This window comes from Mesoplodon densirostris, chromosome 3, assembly GCF_025265405.1.
Source record: "Mesoplodon densirostris isolate mMesDen1 chromosome 3, mMesDen1 primary haplotype, whole genome shotgun sequence".
Classification (NCBI taxonomy): domain Eukaryota; kingdom Metazoa; phylum Chordata; class Mammalia; order Artiodactyla; family Ziphiidae; genus Mesoplodon; species Mesoplodon densirostris.
The window spans coordinates 78768928-78780664 of NC_082663.1; the positions used below are offsets into that span (position 1 = coordinate 78768928).

The 11737-nt window shown below is 39.2% G+C and overlaps 1 protein-coding gene across 1 annotated transcript; it reads left to right on the top strand.

The window, feature by feature from the left end:
* Positions 1–2222: 2222 nt before the first annotated feature.
* Positions 2223–11477, top strand: RFESD (Rieske Fe-S domain containing). Its single transcript, XM_060093169.1, has 4 exons — positions 2223–2403; positions 8054–8229; positions 8339–8373; positions 10390–11477. The coding sequence occupies exons 2-4, from the start codon at positions 8055–8057 to the stop codon at positions 10651–10653; spliced, it is 474 nt and encodes a 157-aa protein (XP_059949152.1). The 5' UTR covers positions 2223–2403; position 8054; the 3' UTR covers positions 10654–11477.
* Positions 11478–11737: the final 260 nt, after the last annotated feature.

Genomic DNA, 11737 nt, shown 5'->3' on the forward strand with positions numbered 1-11737 from the left:
GGGGCTCACAAAGGTGGGAAGGGACATCTGAAACTATTTATAGACAAAGATATTGAGGGGCAAGATCATAGAGGGAAAGCTGTTTTTGGTGACTGGAACAAAACTCCTGCCAGGGCTACCACTAGGTGTCACTAGCAGGAAAGGGAAGCCTGAAAGAACAAATGGAAGGAACTGACACAAAAATTGGTTCCAAGGAGAGAAGTAGAAACTGCCCCCAAATGTCCTCAGGTAGAACCTTGTGGAAGTGTTGCTCACACTGGCTGGAACTGTTCTACTGCCAAGAAAAGAAAAAAAGGGGTTGGGGGGAGGGAAGGGGAGAGGGAGGGAGAGAGGGAGAAAGGAAGGAAGGAAGGAAAGGAGGGAGGGAGGAAAGGAAAGCAAAGGAAAATAACAGTAGGAATGATGAATTTTATTCTGAACTGTAATGACTTTCAAATGGGCTTTATGGGTTCCTGCTGTTAACTCACATGCCTGTGCCAGCTAGGCTAGGCACATACCTTTGTGTATGTGAGTCTCAGAAGTGGAGAGGGGTAGTTTATTCTGCCTCCCACTACAGCTTTCTAAGCATTTCATATTTTCATGTGACCAACCATGTTAATACTTTAGGTAGAGATAAAAGAAAGTTTTGCATTTCTCTCTCATTCTTCTTGTGTACCTAAGAGTGCTTATCTACTGAGGTCTCCAATTGATTCAAAATCATATTTAAAGGTCAGTGGATCTAAGATGTGTCTTATTTTAATGCCCGAATTATGCCAAAGAAAAAAAGAAGTACTTTTCATTAAAAATGGCAAACTTATTTAGTCCTTCAATGACACAAGCCGAGGACTGCTAACACGCTCCATGTGCCAATAAAATAATTTGGGACAGCTAACAGATAATGTAAATTATAATAAATCCAAACATATTTTATTATCACTTTGGTAAAGCGATTCAACAAAACTAGATGGTTAATTTGTACTTGGCTCATTGAAACAAATGGTCAAAAAAGGAAATTATCCCATAAAATATTAGTCACCCTGAAACTATACTGAAAGGAATAGAAATAACAGTGGAGACAAATCCATTATTCTGAGCTTCTCAATCTTTTACATGTTTTGGCTCATAGAAAAAAATGGCATTTGTATGGCATACTGGGGTAAATGAATAAGGCTCTGGGGCTTCAGCGGCCCCTGGGCCCTTAGGCCTCTCAAGGACCTGAGATCAGTATGTCAGCATATTAAATATAGATTGTGGGTTTCAACCTTAAGGTCACACTGGAATCACTTGGGAGGTTAGAAAAAATATGTCAATTCCCCCTCCTCCCATGACCCGTGGAGATTTCATTGGTTTGGGCATCACGAATCCCAGGTGACTAAAGTGTGACCAAAGTTAAGAACCACTGCATTAGGAGATAGCCAAGGAAACTTAAAAAACCTACGAGAGGGCTTCCCTGGTGGCGCAGTGGTTGAGAGCCCGCCTGCCGATGCAGGGGACACGGGTTCGCCCTGGCCCGGGAGGATCCCACATGCCGCGGAGCGGCTGGGCCCGTGAGCCATGGCCGCTGGGCCTGCGCGTCCGGAGCCTGTGCTCCGCGACAGGAGAGGCCACAGCGGTGAGAGGCCCGCGTACCGCAAAAAAACAAAAAACAAAAAACCTATGGGACTCATCTAGCTTCCAACTTTGAACACAAGTATGAGGTGTGTGGGTTTTGTTTTGTTTTTGTTTTTTTCTCAGAGAAGTATAAAGAGAAAAAACAAAGTTGCAAAGTTCAAAAGATGAAAGTGAAACCCATCTCCCCCAAGTAACCACTCTTAATTTTTTTAAAGCTTATGTATATATCTACATATTTGTATCTCGAGAAATAATTTTTATTTACACCAAAGAAAGCACATTCCAATGTGCTCTTGAGTATGTGGCTACAAAGTAATTCACATGTCTACACTGTATTTTATTTAACCACTTCCCTGTTGATGCCCAGTTGAGCTACTACTCTTTCCTCGCAATAAACATCTTTATACATAGATTATATGCATCGTGACGAACTTTGGTAACTATTTTTATAAGCTAAATTCCTATAAGACCCCTGAGTGAGTTTAAAATCTGGATAAACGTGGTGAGCTCAACAAACATTTAAAAATAAACTGATGGCACCTACGTTTGTCAAACACGATTAAGACTGTCAGTACGGAGGTGCCGGCGGAGCGCGGGTTGTTGGCGGCCGCTGTCAGGTGGGGTCGTCGGCCTGCTGAGCCCCAGATGCCGTCCCGGGGGCGGGGTAACGCGCGGTCGGGTCACGTGGGCAGCTTCGTCCCGCCCCGCCCCGCGGAGCTACACGCGGTGGCCGGAGCCCTGGCTGGCTCAGTATCCTCACGCGGGGGCGCTGCAGCCGAGTCTCGCGGAGGTGGAGCAGGGAACTTGAAGCAGGTAAGTTCCGTTCTGGCCGCGGGGTTGGGCGGCCGGACGCCGGGCGGGGCTCACGAGGCTGGCTGCTTCCGGCCGGACGGCGGGCCCGGGCTCGGGCTTCCGGCGGCGGCGGCGATTTGGAGCAGGCGAGGGCGGGCGTTGTGTGGCCTTTGCTCCCGGCCCTTCTGAGCACTGCAGCTCTGCCGGCCTCGATGCCGCGTTCCTTAACCGTTAACCCCCAGCGCAGGCTTCCGCCCGTGCACTGCGGGGTCACCGAGCTTGTTCACCGTCGAGTCTGGGCCACACCCTGGACCTGCCGCCTCAGTGGGCCTTTTTTAACAAGCTTTCCTGGCATTTGTGCGCTCTCACGCGTAAAAACTGCTCCAGGGTTTCTGTAGCCCCAGCCGTCCTAGTTATCCGTCTCCTGAAGTCTGCAGGCGGAACGATCAGCCACATCTGGACAGCCACGCTCGGGCTGTCTCTGCGGTTTTTCAGCGCCGGTCGGTCTGAGAACTGCAGTCTGTCTACTCAAACGTTAAACACAGCTTGAAGTCCTCGCTAATAAGCTGTCAGAGCTGGCAGGCCTTAGAGATGGCCGCTACCGTGACCGCAGCGTTTCCCACGCTCCGGCCCTACTCCAGACACTTGACTATGGAGAGGCATTTATCCCTCACCACCGCCCTATGTGCAGGGGTTTCTTACAGCTGCTCACCTGCAGCGCAGCGAAATTAGGCGACTTCTCCCAAGTCACGCAGAGCCGGGATTTAAACCCAGGTGAGCGCACCTGGTGCTCAAAGATCTCTAATATCACAGATGACAGTAGGTCCAGGGCGGCTGCGCAACTTGACTAAATTATTAGGGAAGTATTCTGTTTTAAACATTTGTTGACACGACTCTTGAACATTGGCGTTACTAAATTTAAAAAAATTCAGGGCCATCATCCTCGGATATATATATGGTGTATACACACATATCTTTACTAAAAGGTTTTGTACCTTCAAGATAGTTTACCCGCAGGCCACCTATTTTTATAAATCCGTGGATGCTACTTAGATAAAATGTTAAGATTTATATATCAGTGTGCACAAAGTTTAGACTCATAATATCTCGGTTTGAATCTTCACTGCTATTTTGTGAGTTTGGGCAAGCTTTTGTTAAAGAAGGTCCTTTACCCTTAGTTTCCTCATCTGGAAGATAGGCATTTTTCTGAGAATTAATGAATTCATATATGCAAAGAGTCCAAGCACTTGGCACTCACTGAAGGATAGCTAGTTTTATCTGTTATTATTCTGCCATCCAAAGCAATATAAAACTAAGGCATTTCTCTTCTCTGAACCTAAAAGCAAGGGTGTCACCCTGGAGCTATGCATTCTGATAACGTGTAAGCCAAGTCCCCAGACTCAGTAAAAGCAACTTTGTGCTTTTGGGCTCAAGAAGAATAACAAATTCCTTAATTTCATGTTTCTTTTGTCCCACTGCCTTCTAGAAACTTGTTATGCTTTTTAAAAATTCAACCTGAATAGATTCCCTATGCTGGAAAGGTATCTAATAGAGACAGAGGATCCATTTAGCTAATTTGTAATTTTATGTGGTGATAGCACTTTTAGAAACCTAATTTTAGGCACAGGCCAAAAAATATTTCTTGAAGAGAACTGTGGAATAAAATGGCTCAACATTTTAGAAGGCAGTTTTCTTAATCTGGCTCCCATACTGGGTAAGCCGTTTAATTTTTCACTTTCTTTTTATTCTGTTAAGATTCTACTATCTTAGGGACTTCCCTGGTGGTGCAATGGTTAAGAATCCGCCTGCCAATGTAGGGGACATGAGTTCAAGCCCTGGTCCAGGAACATCCCACATGCTGCAGAGCAACTAAGCCCGTGTGCCACAGCTACTGAGCCTGCGCTCTAGAGCCTGTGAGCCACAACTACTGAGCCCGCGCATCACAGCTAGTGAAGCCCGTGTGCCTAGAGCCCGTGCTCCACACAAGAAGCCACAGCAATGAGAAGCCCATGCACCGCAACAAAGAGTGGCCCCTGCTCGCCGTAACTAGAGAAAGCCCGCGCGCAGCAACAAAGACCCAACACAGCCATAAATAAATAAATAAATAAATAAATAAATAAATTTTAAAAAAAGATTCTACTATCTTAAAGTTGACTCAAAACAGAGGAAATGTGTGGGAGCATATGAATAGTGCATCAAAGTAACAGTAATTAAGGTGAACACACTGACTCGTATTGTTGTATGAATGGACTGTGATACTCACAATATTTAATTAAGAATCATATGGGTGTTAATTATAAATAGTCACCAGATATCATAAATAAATAGAACCACCTATGATGCTTAGAGGGAACAATTATTTGAAGGATGAGATAATACTTTCCTAAGCAAAAAACTTTCTTTCCTAAGAAAAAAACTAATCATATTTCTCTGAAATCTTTATCGTTTAGCCCCAGCTTTCTCTGCTCATTTCTTATCAGCCCCTGCAAAGTTGCCTACAGCTTTCCTCGGTTGGGGGAACACCCTGCAAAGGCTTTATGTTCTAAGAGACTTAAACCAGGAAGGATAATGTTTGGTTCTCATATATTTGGGAGTTGGGTAGAACTTAATTAACTTCTGATGCTACTCCACATCTCGCGTTTTGTTACTGGCTTGATACCAGTATTTCTTTTCCAGTTTTTGCCTGGAAAAAAAAGTAAGAGAACTATTCATTTATTTCCTCCTGTAGTGGAAAGTCTTGAAATAAGCTGTACAAAACTTTCAAATAGTCCATTCATGATCTATGTACAGGCACATTATCTGAGAATAGAAAGTACCATTTTATCCCTTTTCGTGGATTTTGGATCATTTGCTACATAAATATAAAGTAGGATACAAATATTGAAAAAAAGTAATTTTAAATATAAGACTAAATGTAATATATTGACATTTAAGAAAATTTGTGTTTATTATCCCCTTGCTTTTCTTTGTAAGTTTTCCCTATATACATTTATCCATGAATAATATATTTAGTTTTGCCCCATTTTCCATTTGATAAAAATGGAAGCATACTCTGAATTCTTAAAATTTCTTTCATTTAAAGTTACATTTTTGAAATTAATCCAACCTGATGTAGCCATACATTTTTCACTGCTAAACAGCATTGCACTGAATGAGTATAAAAATTATCCATTCTACTGTTGATGGATTTTGAGTTGTTTCCTGTCTTTTGCTGTTATAACCATTCTTGTGCATGTCTCCTGGTGTACCTGTGCACACTTCTCTGGAATATACCTGAAGTGGGATTACTGGGTCATGAATATGTTCAGCTTTACTAGGTAACGCCAGACTGTCGTAACTCATTTATGTCATCACTATATCAGTTGCTCCATATCCTCACCAATATTTGTTATATATTTTTGCCAGTCTGTTGGATAGAAAATAGTATCCTATTTTGATTTTGCTTTACATTTCTTTTGCATTTTCCTACTAATGAGGTTGAGCATCTTTACATGTGATTACTAGCCATTCAAATTTCCTCATCTGTGAAATATTTTTTCATGTCTTTTGCCTATTTTTGTAAGGCTATTTGGCATCTTCTCACTTGTTTATAGGAGTTCTTCATATATTCTGAATCTTAGTCCTTTGTCAGTTATATGTGTTTCATGGTCCATATTTTTCTTTTTCTTTAGCCAATTTCCCCCTCTCCTGTTTTCAGTTCATCTGTCTGTTCCCATTTTTCTTATCATTGTTGCCCCTCTGTCTGTTCTGTCACAAAATGTGATAAAGGCTGAACATCCAACAGTGTGGAGTAAATGTTACCACCTGAGTAATTTGTGAACTTTGGGTACCTGCCAAAATCAAGTAAAATCAGATAACCATTTAGAAATGTTGTAATCCAGCCTCTGGTCAGCCATGGCTAACCCAGAAAATCTATATGTTGGATGTACTTCAAGAATTGTATTAGAGCTTATTCCCTATTGATACTCCCACTCCAAGTGATTCTGTTGAATTCTGTAATTTGAAAATTCCCAAATTTATATCTTTAGTGATTCTCAATGCTAGTCTCATATATCTGACTTTCGACTTGATATCTCCCTGGATGTCTTTTAAGTACCTCAAACTCACCATGTGCAAAATGTAACTAGTTCCTGATTCTTCCATTCCTGCAAAATATCATTCCTTTCTCAGTCTTCCCAATCACAGTCACAAACCATGTAGTTGCACAAACCTAAAACCTGGGAGCTATCCTTTATTTCTTTTCTGTTGCTCCTTCACTTTAGTTCATGAGCCCAGCCTCTTGTGCCTCACTCAATTTTCTTACAGGGGAGAGGAAGGAGCTTTAAATTCAATGTATAAAAGAAAGCATTACACAAATCAGGTTTAGGAAATAACAGAGATGTCAAATTTGTACACTGAAGTTTGCATTGTTAACCCTTGCTCCAATTATTAGGAGATAAAGGAAAAAGCACAACCCTTTGAGTGGCCTCAATTTTTGTCTTGTGATTTTTATTGCATTACATGCGAAGATTCAAAATATACTCTTGCCTAGGGGAGAAAGCTCTTTGTCAATCCTAAAATACATGGTTCTTTACACTTTTTGAAAGTTATGGACCACCACAATCTCTCTCCTGAGATAGGGAGAAAAAGCAGGAATGTTTCCAGAAACTTTGGGGTAGCAACCCTAATGAAAAGAGGATAGGAATAATAGGACAGATTTCGAATTAGAAGTGGAGAAAGAACAAATATAGAAATTCTTGGCAAAACAGGATATATAGTTTTATTCCAAAACTATCACAGGAAAAAAACTTAAATACCCTCATATGGGAGGCCCTTGGGAAAATCCTCTACATGGGGCTTTAAATGCCTGACAATGATATATCTTGATGTTTCTTTCTTATGGAATTAACAGACTATGGCTATGTTCTTAAAGTACACAGAAGTCTCTTTGAAAGGGTTGCTTTCAAAGAAATAGGCTGAATATCTGTGCTAAGAAAAAAATATATTTAGAATACCTACAAATTCTCTAAAATTTATATACTTCTATAAATTAATTGAGGAGAAAGTCATCTTTTTGAATGCCCAAATAAGACAGAAGAAAGTAATGGCATTTTCTGTGTGAGTTAAGAAAATGGAAGACATCCATTCACACTTACCCCCTTCCACTAGAACACAGTTACCTGGTGGATCTATAAGAGCTGGCTGCCCACTCCAGGCAAAACCAAGTGAGCCACGTCAACCAAGGGGTCCAAGACTATTCAGACTATTGAAAAATCCTACCTTCAGCAGAAGCTGAAAACAACATGGATAGTACGCAGATGTTGTTTACCACTGAATTTGAGAGGGAATAAAAGGATAGTGATACTTTAGTGTCTGTATCTTAAATATCTGTTCTGAAATATCTGTCTAATGCAATGAAGTGAATCAAGTACTAGTCCAGCCTCAAAGTAGGCAGTCCTCCCTAATTTTGGCAAGTTTTAAGAGCTCTAGCTGACAATCATGACTAACTATAATCCAGTATTTATTTTTTATTTTATATAGCTACAAAAAAGTACTTCCATCAGTCTCAGTGAAATAAGTCTTCTCTTAAGATACGATTATCTCTGTGAGACAAGTGTAGTGGAACTAGTGAAGACCACCTGTAATTTTTTTTCTTTCTTTTTTTGTTTGTGGTTTGTTGTTGTTCAACTAGCATGGATCCTGATGGCTCTGAGCAAGATCCTGAAACGAAGAAATATTCTTCTGTCTGTGTTGGCAGAGAAGAAGATATTAAAAAATCTGAAAGAATGACAGCTGTTGTCCATGAAAGAGAAGTGGTCATTTTCTACCACAGAGGAGAATATCATGCTATGGATATTCGCTGTTACCGTAAGATTTTATTTTTCATTTGTCAACCTTGTATTTGTTTACTATCCACGAAACTTCAAAATTTCATTTTTTTTTTAGTGACTAGATGTAATATTCAATTCCTTTGCAGACTCAGGAGGACCTTTACATTTAGGAGAAATAGAGGTATGTAAAATTAAATCTATTCTCAACAAACTCAGATGTTTCCTATTTATATTCTTACTATATTTACAGTCTCTATTCAAAAATAATTTATATCTGGGTTTGAACTATATATATATATATATATATATATATATATATTTTTTTTTTTCCATACATGGGCCTCTTACTGTTGTGGCCTCTCCTGTTGCGGAGCACAGGCTCTGGATGCACAGGCTCAGCGGCCATGGCTCACGGGCCCAGCCGCTCCACGGCATGTGGGATCTTCCCGGACCGGGGCACAAACCCGTGTCCCCTGCATCAGCAGGCGGACTCTCAACCACTGCCCACCAGGGAAGCCCTTGAACTATATTTTAATGCTTTGAATACAATTACCAATATTCTAGGAATTCACAACACTACAATGTAAAGAAAACCATTTTACAGGTAAATATGAAAAATATGCCTGTCTTCTGACCTAGCAAATATACTCCAAGAGATCTACCCTGCATATTATTGCACAAATGTTTAAGTATATATACACTTACCTATGTATATATATATACACTAAAGTATATATATATTAAAGTATATATATACTAAAGTATATATATATACTAAAGTATATATACTAAAGTACACACACACACACACACACACATATAGGAGAGGTTCAGTGTAGCGAAAAGTTGAAGGAAATCTAAATGTTTTAACAATAGGAAATAGTTTAAATTATGAATAGCCATGCTAGGGAATAGTATACAACCATTAAATTAATGAGGCATGGGTTGTCAGTATATTTTGAGTGAAAAAAGCAAGTCATAGAATAATAGGTCTAATGAGATCACATTTTTTAAAAATAAAAAATAACATTCACTTTTTACTTTATATACTTCTACATAGTTTGAATTTTTCCAATGTGTATATATTACTTTTAAGATTTAATAAAGATATAAAAATATATATTTTAAGAAAGAAGTAACACTGTGAAGGCTTAACTGAGGAAGGAATGGGGGCACTGTCTTACTTCCTTGCATTCTCAAACCAGCTGCCTAATTTCTTGTTTTCTACTTCATGAAATTTTTCTCTCTCCCCTTCTCCCTCTCCCCTCACTATCTCTGTCTGACTGGTACAAAGTACATGCTTAAATTTAGTGTTCCACTCTCTCTACACTTCATATCTACCTAGTTCCACACCTGTCCTCATGTTAAAACATGTGTGTTTAAATTATGAATGAATTTATGAATTATGAAACTTGTTTGCTGACAGTTCTGGCAGGGGAGGGTGGTACAAAACAGCATTTGTGTACTTCTGGTGTAGAGATAAAATGTAAGCATCTGGATGATAGCGTGGAAGAATTTCCCTCAGTTTCAGACCATAATGAGAGCTGTAAGACCTTGCTACTCAAAGTGTGGTCCATAGACCAGCAACACTGGTGACACCTGGGAGTGTCTTAAAAATGCAGAATATTGTGCCCTGCTCTTGGACTACGGAACTTAAACAAGAGCTGCCTTTAAACAAGATCCAGGTGATTCCCATGCTTTTTAAAATTTTAGAAGCACTGCTTTAAGACAGTTAAAAGTTGGGAATTAACTACTTTGGATCATAAATTGCTCTTCAGTTAACATATGTACTTATGCCTTTAGTAACCTCTCTTGAAATTATATCTGAAGCTTACCATTCTTCCACCAGCTAGTGAAAACTCGTTTGGAAGCACTTGAAGCCCTTTCCCCATTTCTGTCAAGAAAGTGACATTAATATCTAACAGATAACAACACACTGCAGTCACATGGTGTAGTTGCCTGAGCTAGTTATCTTCTGATAGAGCTCTAACAAACTGGGTTTCTTATCAACTGCAAAAGGAACTTGATGACTGCTAAGATTAGATTCTGCCTTATGCTGAATAATTTGTAAATGGCAGGGAAAAAGAGAGGCCTGTTTTTTAACCTGGTTCTTCTGCAATAGATTCTGTTCTGAGCCTGAGGTTTATTGTCAACATTGGAAATGTCATATTATAAAATCAATTATTTCTTTCCCCAGGAATTTGATGGACGACCATGTATAGTTTGCCCCTGGCATAAATACAAAATTACTTTGGCCACAGGAGAAGGACTGTATCAGTCTATAAACCCTAAAGATCCATCAGCAAAACCCAAGTGGTGCTCCAAAGGAATAAAGCAAAGGATTCACACAGTGACAGTGGACAATGGGAATATTTATGTGACTCTTTCTAATGAACCTTTTAAGTGTGACTCTGATTTTTATGCCACTGGAATCTTCAAAGTAATTCAGAGTTCTTCCTGATAAAATTTTATGCCAATGAAAAATGTTGTATATGTTTTGAAAGTATTTTTAGAATAACCTTGCTTCAATACCAAAGATGATTAACGTTTTCCAAAATAGGCACATTTATTATCTTTAACAATCATATAAATGAAAGGTTCAAAGCACATGTACTTAGTGTGACGTAAGGATCATCATCAGGATCTATAGAATACATTTCAGCCAATCCTCTGGATTGATTGGAACCTGAAGGTTATAGGTTTAGAATATGCATTTTAAGAAGGATGAAAATAATTTAGAATAATCAAAGTGAAGAAAGGTTAAAAAAATTAGATCTACTAAGAAAAATTTAGGGGGAAAATCCCTACTTGATATAGCAGACTTTATCATGGAAAATTTTAATGTATACAAAGTAAACAGAATAATAAACCTCCACCACCCACCTTAACAATTATCAGCATTCTTCCATTCTTGTTTCATTGATGCATGTATTCACCACCTCCCCTACTGATCCTTATAATTTTTTTTAGGTAAAATTTAAACACACTGAAATGCTTAAATTTTAACTGTTCAGTTTTTCCAAATATATAGCAGACCATTTACACTTTAAAAATACCTCCCAAAATGGGATCAGTTTACATGCTGAATTTAAAAACAAGAAACTTAATTTGCCTGACATCAAAACCAAGTAAACTTTGGCTCCGTTTCTCTCCAGTCAAGGCAGACAGTTTCAAAGTAAGGAAGATACAGCTGCTCCCCAGCCATAAGAGATGTGAAAGTTTCAGCAAGCTAAAGTACTTTGAATGTCTATATGAAATTTTCAAATAAAGTTTTTTTAAATTTTATTTTTATAGAATTTTGTGCATGTATGTACACCTAAGTGTTTCATGTAAATGTTATAGAGAGAAGAGATATAGGGTGTTGTTTCTCAGAGTCTTCTGAGTTCATAGGCAGGGTTGATATTAAGTTGATTCACCCTGCTTTTTCTATGCCAGTTATTTATGGCCAACGCTCTTCTGGTTGCGTCGTGCCCACACTGTACTATAAAACCCTGGGTACTGATCATCTAAAACTCAGCAGCATATAGTAGAATATAAGAGTAGGT